Source organism: Zonotrichia leucophrys, chromosome 8, assembly GCF_028769735.1.
Source record: "Zonotrichia leucophrys gambelii isolate GWCS_2022_RI chromosome 8, RI_Zleu_2.0, whole genome shotgun sequence".
Classification (NCBI taxonomy): Eukaryota; Metazoa; Chordata; class Aves; order Passeriformes; family Passerellidae; genus Zonotrichia; species Zonotrichia leucophrys.
The window spans coordinates 3516384-3536822 of NC_088178.1; the positions used below are offsets into that span (position 1 = coordinate 3516384).

The window sequence follows — 20439 nt, forward strand, 5'->3', positions numbered from 1 at the left end:
CCAGGGACCATCCATGTGACAGGGCAGCACAGGGCAAAGCCACAGGGAAGAAGTCAGGCTGATACTGGCAAGCTTCAGGAGCCATCAGTGAGGAGCAAGGGGTGCAGTGGTGCTACCCCAACCCCAACCAGCACCCCTAAGCCCCAGCACAGGTCAGGGCTAAGACCTCCACTGGAAGGATTCCTCCCCTCTTTAGGGAGCAGAGCCCTCTCCAACCTTCCTGGCTGCACAGGAGCCTTTCAAAGTCACACCCTGGCCATAATCAAGACAGCAGTGCCTGCCCAAACCCTGGCACTGGCTGCTCCTTGCTGTGGGCTGCCAAGCCTGGCTCGGCTCTCCTTTGGCACAGGTGAGAGGGAGATCAGGGAAGATTGAGCCATTTACCCCAATGACCACCCAGACATTCCCCAGGAGCCTGTATGGCTCTGGCTCTGCATTCCCACCTTCCCTGCCCTTCCTCATGTTCGGTGGCCAGGACAGAGATGAGGGACAGCACCTTCTCCTCACCCTGCTGAGCAGTGCAGCCCAGTTTGTGGGGCTGGGAAGGACTCTCAGCCCCAGCTCCCGGCCCAGCAGCTCCCCCTCCGCATGCAGCAGCAGGGCAGGGATACTCGGCCCCGCACGCAGCCCGGCCATGGCCACACGTGTGCGGCAGCAGCAGCGGGGGGAGGTCGGCCCCGGGTCAGCCGAATGCAGCTGGAGCAGTGCGTGGGCTGAGGCTGCAGCACCGAGAGCTTCAGAGCACCTTCAGTGCCCGGGGAGTGGCTCTTACTGCCATCCCAGCTCCTCTCCATCCTGCTCCCAAAGCGGCCAGGCCACCTCAATGAGCTGGTCTCACTTGCAGCCCCTTCCTGTGTCTGGAAGTGCTGGGGAGAACAGTGGGGGCAGCCACGGCCCCTAAAGCATCCCTGGCTCCCCGGCCTCTAAAGCATCCCTGGCTCCCCGGCCCCTGCTCGCTCCAGCATAGCCTGGACTTGTCCTCATTTCAGGCTGGGCAAACACAGCCCAGCCCCAGAGGTAGGGAGATGATGCCAAACCTCCTAATGGAGCTTGACAGCAGTGGGATTAAAAGCACAAGTGAGATCACAACCCCTCTGCAATCAGCTGCTGCCCTGCAAGAGCTGAATCAGAAAAGAAACCTCCTGGCAGCAGGAGGGGATGAGGAGCTGCCCACGCAGGGTGAGGGCAGCAGGGGCCAGGGGGAACCTCGTCCATCCCAAGCCCTCTTCACTTGCCCTGCCAACTCACTGTCAGTAGGAAGGAGCCAATCTTCCCCTCCTGCAGCATCACCAGGAAAGGGTTTCACCAGCAGCAGCCCCAGTTCCAAGTGGTCCTAAATTTGGAGGCAGAACAGCCCACACCATCTGCCCCCCTTCTTCTTGCTGCCTGTAAGGTCAAAGCATTCCACATCTTCCACAAGGAGCTCCCTCCTTTCTCCCTCTCCTTTGAATGCTGTGCTTGGAGTGGTGCCACTGACACTGGAAACACCTGAGCAGCCAGGTCCAAGATGGAGAGAAGACAGGAGAGCTCACCTGGATGCGAGGGGTGCTCAGGAGGACACCTACAGCCCTGTTTCTGTGGGACAGGGGGTGCACAAATCCTTGGAAACAGCACCAAACCCCAGAGCACAGCCCTGGTCCAACCAAAAGGCAGCACTGACCCATTTCCCACCGAGGGATGCTCCAGCAGAATTGCTGCCCTGTTTCCTTCCCATTCCTTCCTGCCATAGGAATATCTTGGCATTTCCCCCAATGCCACCCAAAGGGGCCTTTGCAGAGATGCAGTGGTGGCCAGCTTGCATGAGCCATCCAGGGATGTCCTCCAAAAGGCCAGCAAGGCACAAGCACTGTCCCCATCTCTGCTCATCTGAAACTCTCCTGCCTGGCAGTCATTTTATCCCAGCAAAATGCAAGGCAAAACCAGGGCTTTTTACTGCAAGAAAAAGGGAGCCACTCCAGGGACTGGTGGGAAGAGCTGATGGGTCTTGGCACAGCGCTCAGGCTGAAAAGCTCCAGCTCCAAACTTTATTTTGCAGTGACCTGTACCAAGATTTGGCTTTTCCCTTTTTCTGGCCAAATGGAAAGAAAAAGAAAGCCTTCCAGGTCAGAGGAAAGACAAGCATTTACTCGTGGGTCAAGTGAAACAATCTGATGCAGGGTTGAATGCACTTTTATCCTCCCCAAACAAGGAAAAGATTCAATTTCCATCTCAAAAAAAAAAAAAACCCAACAAAAAACCCCATCTAAAAATAAAACCACAAATGTTTTTAGGGTCAGAAGCACTCAATTTTGGTTTTCAAGCCCAGATGATTTTCTCGACTGAACCCCACGTTGCAAAGCATGGCTTGACTCAGAAGTGCAGAGGGGTGGGGTGAGGCATCGGTTTGGAAAATGCCACCCTCGCTGAGATGGCACAGCCACAGCAGGGCCAGCCGGGGACCACCCGTGTGCCCGGAGGGGAACCCGAGCTCCGGGGAGGGAGGGAAGGAAGGAGGGAAGGAAGGAAGGAAGGAAGGAGGGAGGGAGGGAGGGACGGAGGTGTTTGGCCACCTCTGCCGCTCGTTGCTCACCCAAAGCGAGCTGTCACTTCCCATCCTCCTCGCCAGGCAAACCCTTCCTGACATCCCGTTTAAAACTCAAAGTACCCGATTACCACTGCAGCCAGGCAGCTGGGAGAAACTCTTCCATAAACACTCTCCCAAAAAACAAAATCCCTGCCTGGAGCACCGCTGCTCACCCTTCCCAGACCCACCAGGGCTACCTGGGTCACTCTTGAGGTGGCTGTGCTGTCACATGCGTGGCCCCAGGCACAGGAACACCACATTTCCAGCCCCTCTTCCCACCAGCGCCACCGGCCCCATAGCTCCCTCCACCTGCCAGGCTGACCCCGAGCCTCCCGTCCCCCAGTCCATTAGCAAATCCCCGGAGCACACATCGTGCTGCTGTTCGGCTTAACCCCAGCTTTTAGGGAGAGCTGCAGAGCTGCGGTGCCTTTCAATTTTTAATCTCCTCTAAACATTTTGGTCCTCTCCCCAGGGACTCGGAGTTGATCACCGCTGCTGGCAGCACAGCTGTGGGGAAGGGGGAAACCAGGGGCAAAGGAGGGGAAAGCAGCTCCACCCCAGGCTCCTTTGGAGGAGCAGGATCCCTTTACCTGCCCACCATGGGATGAGGGAGATCCACACCAGGCTCCCCAGTGCCCCATGGAGATACTCCACAAGGAGGAGGAAGGAAGAGCACCCTCATTCTTCCATCAGACACCTCTGTGGGTCTGGCTTCCCCAAAAATTGACAAGAAGGTTTATCCCAGTGCGGGGCACAGCCACCCCTCCTTCCCCACCACCTGGCACTGGCACGCAGCAGTGCCCAAGAGCAAGGATATGAATGCAGCATCACTTTCCAGTCCCTGAGGTATCTTTGTTCTTTTTTCCACTGCCTTAGGCAACAAATGTACAAACAGGGACCTGCTGGGCATGAGGAATGTGAGCTGAACTGCTCTGGGAAGGGAGATGCCAGCACACAGCTGGGAAGAGCAGCTCAGAGCACCCAGAGCAGGGGAGCAGCTCCAGGTGGGTTTTCTGTCCCTCAGGTGCTGGGGGCAGGGGGGTCCAGGCTCAGGGTTAAGGTTCACATCTTCACCTTTTATCTTGATTGAAAGTGCATGGAAAACTAACCATGCACTAGCAGACATGTGAATGGCAAAGCCTCAAAGAAAAAAGAAATCCTGATCAGCATGAGTAAAGGTACATGGAATAGCAGCAAAGCCCTGCAGCCCACCTTCAGCAGGTACTCAGGGTGCAAAAAGAGTGATATGCACAGAATATGCTCCCTCCATACTCAAACTGGCAGGTTTGGGAGTTCCCAAAGCACAGGGATACTGTTTGACACTTGCTGGCTCCCTCCCACAAATTTGCTGCCACCTTTCTGCACACATGTAAGCTCCCAGTACCCACACAGCACCTTCCAGTCCCCATGGCATCTCCCCATTCTCCATTTCCTGGGACAGCACTTTGGGGACCCATCCCCAAAGCTCCCAGTTGTGTGCCCAGGCAGCCTGGGGGCAGGGAGTGGGACAGAGGCAGCTCCTGAGGGGCACAGGGACCTGCCCACTGAGCAGGATGTTCCTCAGCTCCTCACCTCCCTCACCCCCGGAGGAGTTGGAGGCTGCAGGGAGCTGAGCTCTGAGCACTGGCCTCGGCTGCCACCTAGCAGTGACCCAGCAGCAGCAGGGACACACTGACAGCTCTGCTGAGATCAGGCTCCTGCTGCAGCCCAGGGAGGTGGCAGGTTGGGGTTTGGGACAATCCTGCACCATCTGGAATTTTAGGACATGGCAGCCCACTCAGGGCCACAGGCCCCTGTCACAAACCCCAGCCATTTTCCGTGGGACACAAAACTCAGCACCCCAGTTTGCAGGAGGCACTTGGCACTGAGTGAAAGGAGGGTCTGGGGATCTTCTCAGGGCACCCCACCGTGGCCCCAGGTGTCACATCCCTGAAACCAAAAGGGGGCTCTGCAGCACAGGGTGAGCTGTGAGCAAGCCCAGTGATGAATGACAAAAATGTGCAGTGAGTGCCCCAACCCAGACGTGGCAGCAGAGAAGTCAGGAAACCTCTGAAGCTGCCCACAGGGTTGGACAGCCCCTGCTCCTCAGCATTCTCCTTCCATCTCCTTCATTAGCTTTCCCAGCAGCTGCTTTCTAACCAGCCACAGAGTTTTGGTTTTTAGCTGTTTCACATCCCAAACCACCCTTAAATGCTGGAGGGAAAAAAAAAAAAAAGTGAAAGAATAATACAATGGCTTGGTTGGAAGAGATCTTTAAAGATCAACTAGTCCAATCCACAAATGTCTTATGCTGGGCTTTTACTCATTCCAGTATTGCTGCTAGTATAACTCAGCTTTTCTTGGTTTGCAGAGGAAGATACCCCTGGCATGGTTCAGGTGGGCACAGAATGGCCCCTGAAGATGTGAGGAACACTCCAGGTACCAGCAAAGCAGCTGGATGCCAGCATTCCTAACCAGGGCACTTCTGTTTGCCCAGCTTTTCTCTGCATTAACACCCTTTAGGATCACTTGCCACAAGCAAGGAGCTACACAAAAATGGTCAAGCTTCAGGCTCTCTCTCACTGCATTCCTCACAGATTTTATTCAATTTCTTTAAGGTGAGATTCCTGACACTTTGTACACATGACATCCAACAAATCCCAGCATCTTCTTCTTGGGGAAGGAGGTTTCTTCAGCTCTCCTCACTGCAAGGAGTGTGCAGAGCAGCCACTGCATTAAAAACCAAAATCACATCCCCACACAATGTCAAAAGAGCTCATGCACTGAAGGAAGGAGGGATGGGCAGCCAATTTCCCTCTCTTAAACTTAAAGGATACATAACACAATGTGACACTTGGATGTTCTCCTGAACCATTATATTAAAGAGCAGTAACTCAGTACACCACTGGTACAACAAAAACTTTTACCTGAAAGCAAAACTAACATTTATCACACATGCTGGGCACACCTGAGATATCACAATCCAGGTTTTTTCAAGGATTAAACGTTTCTGAACAAAAAAAAAAAAAAAAAAAAAAACAAACCAAAAAAACCCTGACAGCAGGGTCATACAGAGAGCTGTGCTGCTCCAGACAGCCTTCCTTGGCAGCAGCTCCAGCTTGTCCCCTCCCATCACACCTTCCTTCTCAGGCTGGGCAGCCACTGAAGCAGGGAAGTGGCCAATCATGCAGCTGCAGAGAGCAGGGCAGGAGGGACACACAGCTCCTGAGGTGGCCCTGGGTCACAGAGCCCAGAGCATGGCAGAGGCCAACCATGAGACTCCTGGGAAGGTGTTGGTCTTCATGTTTGCTTCATCTGCATAAAGGAACACAGAAAAGAAAGATCAAAGCTACACAAGCAAATCCAAGAGCTCCAGTGTAGACTGAAATCCTTTTAGCCTGGACCTCACCAGGCCATGGAAAGAAGATTTGCTATTGCACACCTGTTTGATGAGTCTGACATGGGAGGACCCCTCTCCTCCTGCTGCTCCACCTCCACTTCCCCAGAGGTGGGAAATGAGATGTGAATTCAGTAGGCTTTGTCTAGGGAACTCTAGAGAGAAAGTTCCAAGGCATAAACAGCCACTGCCTTTGGCAAGGGACTTAATCCACCTTGTAAACTGAGCAACTCCTGTATGGGTGGTGTAAATTCTTCCTTCACTTGGAAGATGGAAGACAAGCACCCACACAGGGAACTCACAGGGTTTACAAAATGCTATGGTTGGGAGACTGGGAGATTCAGTATGAAATGAACACTGGAGTGGAGAAACTTCTGCATGCAAGCAGCAGAAAGCCCAGAAGAGAGAACAAAACCCAACAATGACAGAACTAACCCTCAATTCATTTTGCTCCCATTACACAACCAGAAATCCATTTTGCTGCACAAAGGTCAACCCAATACATGGCATCCAGCTGTTTATTATTGTGGCATCTCCAGCCCACAGAAACACCAACATTTCCATCTGTTCCAGCAGCACCAGCCTCAGGATACCCAAGAGGGGCTGCAAACTCACAGCACAGTAACAGATTGCTCAACTTTCTGCCAGCCCATTTTGACTGATGAATCTGTTCATAGTGTCAAGGGGGCACAGCATGAATGGTCCAACAGTGGGATGGACAGTTCATAAAGTTGGGCCCTGCTGGAAAAACTTTCTATCTGATCTGGGTCATTTTGTCTCATTTCTGCTGGTTGCCTGGAGTAAATAAAGGAGGTGTAAAGGTTTTTCACTGACTTGACTAAGACAGCAGACACTGAGGACTCTCCAAGAGAATGAGATGTCTGCAAATATATGTAAAGAAAATAAATTTGAGAGGGTGCAATTATTGCACACTCAGCTCATTAGCTGCCCTGATCTTAATGATCTCTCAAAATTTACAAAGAAGTGGAAGGTCAGCAAATGGATAATTAAAAAACCGGAACAACAAGACTACACAACAATAATCCCCTGGCCAAAGGGCAGCTTTTCCTCCACAGCAAGCTGGAAAGAGCCACAGATTATTCCAAGACACAAGGCATTCTATCTCAGCAAAGAATTAACAGCTGTCTCATCTCTCAGCAGCCCCACGCAGAACCAGTGATGGCAATGACAGAGGGAGTTCCTGCAAGGAGGCAGGAGCTGAGTCAGAGGAAGCCCCTCTGCATTTTTGCTAAAGAATTCAAATTAAATGTACATTTCAGGGCTGCTCACTCATGTCTCAGCCACAGATGGGAGCTGATGTTTGTATTTTTTAGCTCAGTATGGAGGAGCAAACTAGTGAAATGAGAGACAAGCAGCAATTCAACCCCAGCTGTTCAAAAACTGGGTACTTGCTGTCTAGGCTGCTTCAGCTGTCAGGGCACAAGGGGGCTGTGAGGCACTCCTGCAGCAGCAAGGATGGCTGGGCAGCAGGAATTCAGTGCTGACAGCATGCCAAGACAGGCATCACTAGAGCCCAATTAGCCAACTACTCAGCTGGATACCAGCAGCCCACTGAAAACCTCTGCTTAACAGGCAGGAAAAAATATCAGTGTTAGGACAAGGCTACAAGATGATTTTTATCTCTTCTTGCCACCCACACCATTCCCACTGAGGGCCAGGATGCATTTACATTCCTCTAGTCTCCAAATCACCACCTGTGGCTGACATTTATGGATCTTGCTTTAGGCAGCTAGGCAAGGAGCTCTCCAGATTCCTGCATTTGAAACACAAACTCAAGAGTTGCAGTCTTCCCCACATTACCTTCTTCCAAACACACACAGTAACAGGATGCTTTGTGTCTTTCAGCTCATTTGATAAACTGACAGAGCAAGGACATTAATATCCAAGACACAGCTTACACAGAGTTTCTCTAGCACAGAAACCTTAAAAATCCTGGGAAAAAACCTAGAGAAAATGAGTACTTTACAAGTTACTAGCATTAGACTTGCTTTTACTGCTCTTTCAGAGCAGTGTCAGAAACAGCCCCAGAGCAGCCCCACTGCTGAACACTTCAACATTGGCTTGACAGGTGTTTTGCTGCCTGTAGTAAAATGTCTCATGAAAATACTACAGTTTAAATAACACAGAAAAGGGGAGAGATCACCTGTAGACAAGTGCTCCTGGTGTTTCAATGGTACTGCCCTGGACTGCACTCAAGACCTGGGGTTTACTCCCTGCTTAAGCTCTCTGTTCAGCAGCTGATCAAACTGTTCAATAGCCAAGGGCTTCCCTTTGAGCATGCTCTGAAACCCCAGGTGGAAAGCACACACTTATGCTTTACATTCACCCTTAGAGTTATTTTGTTAACAAAGCTGTGGTTGTTCAGAACCTCTTCCCCAGCAACAACCAGGACTGCAAATCCCTTTCAGGTCAGCTTAGGATGAGCAAAACCCTTTACTGCAAATATTCACCATGGCACTTGTGGACTTTCCCTGCATTTACAGACTACTGCCCTGAATTATTGCACATCCTTTGCCAAACCCCAGAGATCTAAGAGGAAAACACACTGCTGAGCCCTGGAGCTGATTTCATGGAATGACAGCTGTGCCAAACTCTCACCTGGTCACAGCTCAGCCCCATTCAGCTTCAAGGTTGCTGCTTCACTGTCTGCATCTCGAGATTGCTGCTGCAAGCGAAGGTCTGGCTCCACCACCTCAGCATTCCTCTGCTTTCCACTGGGCTGAACATACAAGGCTGAGGGATTCAGTTCCTCAAACTCCTAGAACAAATAAAAAACACACCACAACAGTAAAGAAACTTCTCACTGTAACTACCACAGAGAATAAAAGGATGCTGCAAATCTCTAACAGGTCAGAAATGGGTGAAGGTGCACAACACCCAAGAGTTAGCTCCAAATTCTTGCAGAAATGGCTTTATTAAGAAAATCAACTCCTCTCTTGTCAGCAAGCAGCAAAATTTCTCAGCAATGCCCCTCTCCTCCAAAATTGGGCCTACACATAAAAAAAAATACCATCACAAAATCTAATCTGCCAGAACATGCATTCTGCATCTGCTGAATAAAACAGATTCACTCCAGGCTGTAATACTCAGCTTTCTGCTGAAATACAGAATCATGGCAGTACCTTTGCAAGGGTTAGCTCAGTAAGAACTGTGTGGATTATGCAGAGACATGCAAACAATGCCACAGGTAAGCCCAAAGCACAAATGATCTGGCTTACAACTGGTGTGACAACAGGCAATTACAATGGTTATGCCATCCAGCACTGCACATTTCAATGGCAGAATATGAGTTTGTAAACCAAAACCATTTCCATATCAACTTTTAATCCACTGCTAGAAGATGGGCTGAAAACAGTTTGTTCTACTAAACAGAACATCTCTGCTGTACCATCAGACTCCACCTTAACCAAAAAGCAAGCTCTCCACATAGAGTTGGACACTGGGATGCAGCCACAAAATGAAAAGCTACAGCAAAGCAGGGAATACCAGTTTTGCTCTTCACAAAACCACTTGCTTCAAGGTAAGAATCTTCTCATTAAGAATCTTCCCAGGCAGCCAAGCAGGGATCCTTCCCTTCCCCTTCCTTTCAGCAGCACTCTCCTCCCTCCTCACCTGGGAAGGGATGTTCTCCCCACAGACATCAGCATATCCCATATCCCTGAGGACAGAGTGGAAGTAGACATCCTCCTTGGTGGATGTGTCACACAGGAAGAGGTACAGAACACCATCCACGTATTCATCCACCACGCCCACGAGCTCCTTGAAGCGACAGAGGTGCTTGAACAGGAGAATTGCAGCACTGGACCACGTACCCTGAAGAGGAAACAGTGTAAAGGCACCATAAGCAGACCAAAATCCACCACTTGAGACTTGTCCTCGTGGTGGGCACTTGTCAAAAGCCAGCTGAGCTAGCCCAGGCCAGTGACAAATACAGGAAGCAGGCAGACAAGCATGAAACTAAACCAAACTATCCAAAGCCTGCAATTCTCATTACCCTGGGAATGCCCTTTCACCCTAAATACCTACTTCCAAACACAGCTCCATGGCATTCACCAGTGATTTTATCCCAATTGCCTAAAATACAGTTGTTTGTAGGGTTTTCTTTTCTAATTCCTGGAATCACAACATTAAAATCACAACATTTACAAACATTGAAAGTATTAAAAGTCAGTAAGGTGCTGCTAAGCCTCACCACAAGCAAAACTGTGATTAACCCTCAAAACCCAGTGGAAATAACTTTTTAAAAGCAACATCCTTAAAAACACACAGAGGCAGCAACTCTGCTCACATGCTTTCCTTCAGAGATTGTATTTCTCAGGCTTCCTGACCAAGAAGTTTTCCATCACAGAAAAATTTTCTTATGACCTCTGTAACTCTGGCTGTGCTAACTGCATCTAACCAACTCACTTAAAGCTCTGTTACAGAATAAGTTTTTAAAACAGAGGGTTGGAGCTACCAAGGCTTGGGGAACTACTGGCAGGGAGAGGAAAATGTTTGCTGTGCTGCTTCACAGTAGCCATCTGTTTCTGCAGGAATGTAATCAAGAATGCTCTGATGGCAAGGAAAGCACTGAAAGGGTGATTGCTTGTAGAGCAGACACCCAGCACACTCTGCTGAATGTCACAGCACTAATTCTGCTGTAAATATCAACAGAACCTGACTCCCTCCAAATGAAGGAGAAAAAGACAACCTCTACTTGATAACTCCTCTACAGATGGCAAGAAACAAAACTGCATGTGGACACCTACCTCCACAGGTTTTACCCATGCCAAGGAACACGGGATGGCCTGAGCAGGGAGCTTCAAGTAGTGCCACCTGAAATACAAAGCAAAACCATTAGAGCAAAAGCAGGAATCAACCAGCAGAACTTCCTCCTCTTCTGGGTCTTACTACCAGTTTAGGAATGCCAAAGCAATTTCAGAAAACACTCCATTCCCAGAGAATGGGCACAGCAAAAGCAGCAATAACAACTGGTCCCTAATTCATTCCCTGGCCCAAGCACATTCCCATCAAAATCCCTTGTGGAGACAAAGTTACAAACAGAGAACCATTAATTTTGAACTAAATAATGCCAACAGCCAGGCATGAGGAGAGGCAAATGAGGGGGAAGACACAAATATGGAAAATATTCAAAAACCATCTCAGCATGGTCCTGGGCAGCCCCACTGCAGCAGGGAGCTTGGACAGGACGACCTCCAGAAACCTAATCCAAGCTAATCCAATCCAATCCAGCTGTTCTGTGATTCTGCTGCCCATGGGTAATTCACTTACTTGAGGAATCTCAGCCAAGACTTCTGGACAATCTGGAGGTGTCCATAGTCTGCATAGAACACCTCCACCTCCTGGTCGTTGATCACACGGTGGATGATGACACGGTACCACCACTTGGAGACCATGACACAGCACAGCTGCCCAGGCCTCACTGCAGACTCAGGCATGATGTATTTATCAGAAGCAACTTTGTGTGAGTAAACATGTCTGCAAAAGATGACAGTGAGAAATCAGCCTCAGGAGATGAACAAGGACCAAAAGAATTCTGACTTTAAAAAGTCCCCATGACATGAATTTCCAGGAGTTGTTTTAATAGACTCTTTATATCTCTGTTCTGCCACACTTAAACTGAAATGGGAATTAAATTGCAACCCCAATCTTTCAACATTTGAACAATACTCTTGGGGTCCAACAAAAAGTTAGTTAATGGGGATTAATGAGAGGCTAAACACAGACATCCTCATCATTACTTTTTTCCCATTACCTTGACACATCAGCATTTCTCATGAACCAGGTTCTGCAGCACTGGCCCAGGTGCAGTGTTGGAGGTGGAAGTGAAAGCCTTAACTGAGCACATTAGCAACAGCTGCTCAGACAAGGCAGGAACCCTCCAAGCTCCTTTCCAGACCCCTTCCAGGCTTACAGAGCTCAGAGCTGCTAGGACACAGACAAACCACAGCCACTGCTGGTGACCACATTTATTGCCTGCTAGTTAAAAGGATGCACATTTTGAGCAGTGTTTCAGGACAGCATCTCTGTAAGTCAGGAAGCCAGCAGAGACCATCACCAATGCTGGGTGCCCTGCTCCCTCAGCACAACCACTGCCACAGCATGCTCCCACCTCATCTCAAACATCAGATCCTGCAGTTTATAGGACGCTTCTGTGCTGCAGACGTGGATGTAGAACTGGCTGGGAGAGACGATGAACTCCACAATGACTCCCACCAAGCACCTGCTCTTCAGAGGAGGCAAACTGCACAGGCTCCTGTCCTGAACAGCATCTGGAGGGATTTCTGGGGCCGCTGGAAACTGCTCCAGACCTTGATGCTACAAGGGGATAAGGGGGAGGTGGCACTCAGATGTCTCATCAAGCACTGAACACACATAATTGGCCTTTTCATTCATTTAAAAAATAGTTCTGCTTTCCTGGGGACTTGTGAATTACTGAATATCAGAGAATCACAACAAACTGGGCAAACTTGGATGAAAACTTCCCCTGTGATAGAAACAATCATTTTCACACTCTTTCTTTCTTCCCTCCAGTGTTAAGAGGGGTGCAACAAAAATACCTTGCTCACACTCCTGCAAGGAATAAAGGAGAGGAATTGAAGTCAGGTCACATATTTAGACAAAAGCATTTTTTTGCCTGAAAAGCAAAACAAAATCAAACCCCAAACCCAACCCACCTCTTTGATGGATTTTACTGAAAAGGTATTGTTTCTATATTCCATGACCATGAAAAAGCACATGACTGAACCAGCAAAACCATCTGAAAATGATTCTGAAGTGACAGAAGACATGAATACATCCCACTTTCACACCAGAGCTACTTCTCAAAGACAAAACCAGTCAAAATCTACAATTTCTATTCTTTTCTCACTTTAGACACATTTGTACAAGTGAGCTCTTTGAACAGCTTTCAATTTTTCATTATTCTAACTGCTGAAAACATTATTTCACTTGAAGTAGTATGGATGGGAGCCTCAATCCAACATCAGCTACTCTCACTGCCTCAAGAGCTTTCCTTTGTGCCAGCAGACAGCACTTCTCCAATGATTAAAGTCAAAACCACTTCAATTTTACTTATTGTGAGCACAGTACAAATTACCACTGCATCAAACATCAGGCAAGGTGTGGGCAATTCATATTCCAGCACACTCCCTGTTGCTTATTTCTAAATTCAGCTGCAAACAATGGGGTTTTGCAATAGTGGCTCTCTTTAATCACTTTGTAAAGGTGCAGATCACAGAATCATAGAATATTCTGAGTTAGAAGGCACCCACAAGGATCAAAGTCCAGCTCCTGGAGCTGCAATGCACCACCCCAAGAATCCGACCACGTGCCTGAGAGGATTTTCCACATGTTTCTTGAATTCTGCCTTGGTGCTGTGACCACTTCCCTGGTGTCTCCTTCTGCAGACTGAGTAAAGCCTTCCATTTTTTTGGAGCTAGAAATTTTGACTAAAACCTTTGAGTTAAACAGTGAGTTATCATTTTTGAGTCTAGGGGCAACTGAGGGAATTCTGGTCTGAGCAGCAGCATCACCTCTAAAAACCCCTTCCAATTTCACAGATTTCTCCTTACAAATTTCACAAATTTCCTCTGTGAATGGTGGCATTTTAAGTGTCAATTTTGCTCTGATAAAGCTCTTCAGGTCAGATTGTTAAGGGCACACATGAGCTTTATATGCTTGCTCACATATTGTGACAACAGATATTTCTTTGAAAGACTTAGGGGATGTGCACTTGAGAAGAAGCTCACAAAATGCACCAAAGCTATAAAGAGATAAAGCAAGTGTAAAATCAGGCTTTGTAAGAGGTATGGCTTGCAAGAGAGGCTGACTCCTTGCTCCAAGCTGGACTGGCAGCTGCCAAGAGTGGAGTGGGTGACCCTTCTCCTTCTGCCATGGCAGCAAGAAAAAGCTCCTGGGAGCAGCAGCTCTGTCTCCTTTATCCTCCTTGGAGCTGAGCAGATGGACTCAGCCCTTGTGCCCCATCTGACCCTGAAAACACTTCCAGGACACCTGGCAGCAGGGCAGGGATCAGGTTGCATCTTTCCCCTCTACCTTGCAGCATCCTGATGAACAAATGTCCACCGCACACCCAAGCAAACACATTCCAAACTGCTTTCCTCCTCTTGAGAGCTTTTTCAAACCAAAACAGCACACTTGTTGTTTCATAGCAATGAGTTGTACAAACATCTTGCAAATCTTGTCTTGACAGGATCTTTAAATGGTCTGCAATACCTAGGAACAAAAATCTGGGGCTACCTAGACCATATCCCCTCTTTCATTGCCTTCACACAATCAGACTTGTGGTTTGACCCAGGGAAATTTCCTGTGGACCTCATCACACCAAACTAAAATCTCTTTAAAGGATCAGAACAGGCTGCCAAAAATCTCACAAGTGCTACACAAAGTCCAACTCCTAGCTCCAGGCTTCCAAGCTCATTAGAACACAAAACACCAAAGTCAGGAAGAACCCTTGGGATTCTTTCCCTACCTCTAAGCTCCAATTGTACAGCTGGGTATAGCCACAAGACAAGCTTGGCAGAGGAAACAACTCTAAGCAGGAGGATTTTCCTGAGAAAAAGAAGCCCTAAAGATGCTCAAAAGAAAAAAAAAATAAAGAAGGGACAAACAGATTCTGCCAAAAAGATTTGGCAGTTCAAAGCCTCTGCACCGCTATTCTCCAGCCCCTTCTAAAACCACACTGCTAAACAAAACAAAATAATGAGAATTTCCTACCAAATAGCAGACTTGAGACTGAGGAATCAAAGTCACTGAGGAACATTCCCCAGCTCTGTCAACAGCAGCAGGGGAAATCTCACACAACTGGTGTCACAACAAAGTTATCAAAGTCCAGTTACAAGTAACTACATCAAAAGGTATCACCACTCTTGTAAGCCAGCAAGATAACACTTAACTGGCCTGGATGATCTGACAGACCTCAAGATCAGCAGAACACCAGAAAAAGACTGACTCTGGATGGCACATAAAGCTATCCACCAGGTCACTGTGAGTCTGGCTGCCTCCAGAGACATCTAAAACAAATGTCTGGAAGCAGCCGTGCCTCAACAATGCAAACTCAACAGAAACAACGAGAGTAAAAAGAGAATCACCCCTGGAAACGGACATGAAAAATCTGCAGATCATTTGTCCAGCCACTTACCTGTTTGAGGTGATCACCCAAATCTTCTGCTGGTGTTTGCACTGGCTCTGAATCCATCAGAGTTGCTGCCTGGATGCAGCTCTTTGTCTCACAGGTGGGCTCCAAAGAAGGCACCTCAGCTGCAGATGCTGCTGCAAAGACAATAATTTGGTGTTATTCTTTGTTGGGCTGATACAGTGTTGCAGATTAAGCAGAAAGGGAAAACATAAAAAATGGAAGTCTGAAAGCATTAGTGTTGTTTTCCTCAATACTTGTAGCATTCACAGTCAACACATTAATGAGGATTCACTGTGTCAGCAAGTTAAAATAAGAATCCTTCAGAATCCTCTTGTAAGCAAGCTGAAGGTTAAAATCCATTGCTAGAGTAATGTTAAAATATATTTTCCCTGGAAAAGCTGTGAATTTGGGAGGAACTGTATGTGATTATCCACCCTCTCCCATAAGCTTTATGGGAATGATGAGGGCATCTGCAGTCCTGTCTCTTTCAGGCCAGTGCTAAACCTTCAGTCTCAAAAAGTGCATGGCAAAAGCTTTAGCAGCCTGCAGAGCAGACATTGAGAAGATCCTTTTTCACCCTCCACCTGGAATGACTGGAAATCCCTACACAGACATTCAGCAAGTCCATACTCTGAGTGGGCTAATCAGCCCTCCTTTCACCCCACACCACAAAACAGTGCCAAAAACCTTCCTGGAAATTCTCTGCTACCAAGACAACTGCTTGGTAATTGTGACAGCTGCTTCTGCAGCACTCAACAGCCCTTCTGTGCCAAAGCCCAGGGGAATCACGACTTCTGCAGCAACTGGAAATGCAGAAACAGAAACTTGAAATGCAATTGCTTGGCCACAGCACTTGGAAGAGCTGGGGGCTTTCATTTAAACACAGCACCTCACCTTGCAGCACCTCCTCTTCCTGAGGCTCACCTTGAGGCCCCTTTTCCTCCTGAGCCTCACCTTGAGGCCCCTTTTCCTCCTCAGCTTCACTCCGAGGCATCTCCTCTTCCTCAGCCTCACTTGGAGGCACCACTTGCTGCTCTATCTTGCTTGCCAAGTACTTCCTCAGGACCAGCAAGGAACCTGCCTTTGTTTGCTCAACAGCAATGGAATCAGACATGCTCCTGAGGGCCTCAAACACGGACAGAAATCCGTACTGCCTGTACTGGAACGCCCGGCCAAAGCGTCTGAGGAAAGCCTTGTCCAAGTCTGCCAGCAGGAGTGGTGAGGAGCTCAGCAGGTCCTGCAGCTCAGCCTTCACCACTGCTGGCAGGACAGGAGTCCCAGCACTCAGGGCATGGAAACTCTGTGGATTTTTAGAGTACTTAGTGGGAAAAGTAGAATTTGCCTTCGTGGCGGTTTTCTTTGATGTCTTGCGTGTCTTTACTTTCTGGTTGGCAACCAGCCTGGCAATCCCTTTGGTGGAGTCATCTGCAATGGCTGCAACAGAAAGAAATAAACAGACAACCAGAACAATGAACCATTAAAAGCTCTACACTGGCAAAGCTCCTCTTCATCCTTTCTTTTCTCCCCTCCACACCCCTTCCAGAAGCACCTGACTCCTTCAAAAGCAATCACACTAAACCATGGCTGATTTCCAGCAACCTCGCCCTCTGCAGACTGGACTGAACTATTTTTAAAAGCCAGCAACCAGTTTGCACCCTCATCCCTGGAAATTCAGACCAGGCAGGAAGGCAGGTCAAATTCTTGGATGCAGGATCACAAACAAAAACCAAGCTGCTGAGCGTTTTGCTGGGAAAGCAGAATCACAGTAAACTCTCTCTACAGAGCACACCCTGCTCAAAGATCTCCCTGGAGAACAGCCCAGGTCTTTTCCAAGCCTCTAAACAACTTTTTCTTGTGTTACTGTAGCGCTCAAAAAGCCTCCAACAATTTCACCCTTCCCAATCAACTCCTGGCAATTGCCATTTGTTGTCACAACTCTTCCCCAAAGAAAAAGAAAATGAAAAATGTTCTTTGATACAGGCTAAGTTTCCTGTGGGGTCAGGTACAGAAACCTTCACAGCTTCTCTCAAGAGGCCCCATCCCTGGTTTTGGCTCCTGCTGTAGCTTGCATTTACAGGAAAAACTGATACTTATCAGTTCTAGTGTACACATAAGGAAATGTTATGTCAGTTTCTAAACCAAGTGCAGAGTGAAAAAGTGTACAAAAATAACTAGAAGCATGGGTGACTTTTTTAGGAGGGAAGAACACCAAAGTCTTAAAAGACAGATCAAAATACAAGAAGAAATAGCAAAGACAAAAAATTAACCAGAATCGTATGAGAAACAGATGAACAGATATGCACATGTGAACCTCGCTTCATTCCAGTATGAGGCTCCAAACAACTCCCCCACCCATTTGGAAACAAAAACTCACCTTTGAGGATTAAAGAACCATTCTTGGAAGAACAGATCTGGACAACTTCAGGCATTTGTGTCACCAGCTCCAGGGTGGACTTGAATCCCAGGTCATGCAGAGGGAGAGGTTTGCAGACCATGGCCATGTACTGCTCCTCCAGCTGCTCCGGCGTCAAGCCCGCCTTGGCAGCGATCAGCATGGCCCTCACCTCCTTCTTCAGCACCTCCATCAGCTGTGCCTGCTGCTTCGACGCCTCCGTACTAAAGGGGAACACAAGCAAGAGATGACAACTTGTACCACAGCTGCTCGTAATCACATAGAATTTTAGCTTTTCCCACTTAGTCCCTGAAAGTTGGCAGCAGGTTCACGAACAACTCCTGAATTCACCTGCCAGCACCCCTGGAGTTTAATGCACCCTTAACCCACTGCCAGCACAGACACCCGGCACGTCCACAATGCTGCCCGAGGACACCCCACCCACAGCCAGTGCTCCTCGCAGGAACCCCTGTGACCCCCAGCGCGGGGATTCGCCCCTCAGGGCCTCTGTCCCCACAGACATCCCCGCTCCCCTCAGCCCATGCCGGCACCCCCGTGCCCACACGCACGGCGCCATCGCTGCGGCCTGCCCGTGCGCCTGCGCGGCGCCTTTCCCGCCTTTGGGGAGCGAGGGCGGGGCGGGGCCGCTCCTCGCCCCCTCACGCCGGCCGGGGCCGCCATTGCTGCGCCGCTGAGGGGGAGCGGCCGGCACCGCCCTCGGCGCTGAGGTGGGATGGGCTTTCCGAGGCAGGGGAAAGCCCATCCCACCTCGGCCGGTGGAAGTTGCTCCTGTCTTCTTCAAAAAGAAAAAAAAAAAACCCAAAAAGAGAAAACCAAATTATTGGAGAAGATCTCTGAGATGATCGTGTTCGACCCAACACCACGACGTCAGCCAGACCGGAGCACCGAGTGTTATGTCCAGTCTTTCCTTAAACACCTTCAGGTGATGTCCCCACAACCCTGGGCAGCTGGGCAGCCTGTTGCAATGTCTAACTACTCCTTGCTGTGAAGAAATTGCACCGAGTGTTATGTCCAGTCTTTCCTTAAACACCTTCAGCCCGCTCCATTGTCTAACCACTCCTTGACGTGAAGAAAATTCTCCCTAGTTCAACTCAAACCTCTCCAGGTGCAGCTGGAGACTGTGTCCCCTTGTCCTATCTCTGATGGCCTGACCTGGCTACACCCTGCCGTGATTGTGGTTGTAGAGGGTGGTAAGGTCTCCCCTGAGCCTCCTTTTCTCCAGACTGAGCTCCCCACAGCTCCCTCAGCTACCTCTCATCAGACTTGTGCTCCAGACCCTTCCCCACCTCCACTGCCCTTCTCTGGCCTTGCTCCAGAACCTCCATGTCCTACTGTTATTAAGAAGAGTCTTGTATTTTGTAAGAGGAGTCTTGTAAGGAGTCTTTATGGGGTTTTTTGTCCCATCTAAGAGGAAAATCCACAATGGGGACACAAAAAGCATGTTAGGAAAGAGCCACACACTGAACCGGACCAGTTCCTTCAACATAACAATATTTAAAACCAGATGTGGTTATTAAGAGGAGTCTTGTATTTTTTTAGTCCTTCTGAGAGGAAGACCCACAGAGCAGACATTGACTTTCCAGAGGTCACAGACTGTAGTTAAAGAGCGGTGCAATGGCTGTTTCCTAAGGGCTCACAGAAATCTGAGAAACCCCCTCAACTGCACAGCTGATTTCCACACGGGAGTACTTTTCAGACTAAAACAGGAGCTGAACCTGTGAATTTTGGGACACCCATCAGCATGTGCTCTCAAAAAAAAAATCTCCTCATTTCAAAAGACAGCAACGAAACATCTGCCAGGCATGGTGGAGTCAGGACCCACTGGTTGAATAAAATATCAGACAAAACCATCATGTTGCAGGCTTGGGGGTGTTAAACGTGCCAGGGTGCTTTTGACAAGACACCCATTGGAATCCAGAACCAGACCTGAGCTGCCTTTTGCTGTTGCTGCTTAAAACATCACCTGCCTTTTCAGCAGCTGGACACCACCTCTGCCAGTCCCATGTTAGCCAAGTGATAAACACAAAGTGAAAAAGGGTTCTGAAGCACTTCCAAAGAATACATACTGTATAAAATTATTAATTACACCCCATTTACACCCAACTTTTCTCTGCCTTTACCTCTTTCCATCCATCACTTCTCTGGTGACCTGCTGACACAGCACCCAGCCCAGCAGAGAAAGCAGGCAGCTGCTGCTCCTGCCCTCCCTGCCTGCAATATCCTGACTCCAGGTGGAGCACAAGTCTCCAATAAAACAGGAATCTGTGGAAAAACAAGATCAGCACCTCCCCAGCTGTCTTCCAGCTGCCTCCAGCCACTCCTCCGCAGCAGGGACTGGAATCCCTGAGCTCAGCCTTGCCCTGCTTTGTGTCCCAGGTGTGTCTTTCTGTCTAGAGTCTAATTTCTAGCCAGGTGCTGATTTCTTTCATAGTTGGTGACTTTTTAGTGCTTCTTCCACATATTTCTGCAGATGTCAACACAGGCTGAGCAGCATGAAAAGAGAAAGCTCCTGTGTTTGCTCTGCCATGCTCCTGCTGTGGAAAACTAGGGAGGCATTTAGGCACCAACTGTTTTGGCAATTTACAATTCAACAGCTCTAACTCTGTGATGGCTCCCGTATTAATATGAGGAAAGCTGGGAATCACCCATTGAGGAAAGCTGGGGCCAGTTACTTTCCCTCCTTGCTAAAATGTGACCCTCTAGAGAGGGAGGTTGCTGCCAATGTCCCCTCACAGTGCCAGCCAAGGGGCTTCTGGAGAGCAGAGCAGTGTGAGATGGTACTCACCCAAACATTCACCACAACACCCTCTCCAACCACTCCTGAGTAAGCCACTGGCCTCACCAGCAAAGGCTTTCCACCCTGGTGTCTATTCTGGGCCACTCTCACCTTTTGGTATCTTTGGGGCCAC

General features: G+C 48.8%; 1 protein-coding gene across 7 annotated transcripts; it reads right to left on the bottom strand.

Annotated features, from left to right (window-relative positions):
- Positions 1–5125: 5125 nt before the first annotated feature.
- TDRD5 (tudor domain containing 5) lies at positions 5126–18140 on the bottom strand. 7 transcript variants are annotated; one of them, XM_064719779.1, is made up of 10 exons: positions 18079–18140; positions 17492–17733; positions 16072–16551; positions 15121–15248; positions 12073–12278; positions 11232–11438; positions 10709–10775; positions 9573–9773; positions 8559–8718; positions 5126–5857 (listed from the first exon to the last, which is right to left on the bottom strand). In XM_064719779.1, the coding sequence occupies exons 1-9, from the start codon at positions 18084–18086 to the stop codon at positions 8563–8565; spliced, it is 1695 nt and encodes a 564-aa protein (XP_064575849.1). In that variant the 5' UTR covers positions 18087–18140; the 3' UTR covers positions 5126–5857; positions 8559–8562. The 7 variants fall into 7 exon arrangements, with proteins under 7 accessions (XP_064575849.1, XP_064575848.1, XP_064575846.1 ...); XM_064719778.1 differs by having other exon boundaries at positions 15121–15251; XM_064719776.1 differs by having other exon boundaries at positions 16042–16551.
- Positions 18141–20439: the final 2299 nt, after the last annotated feature.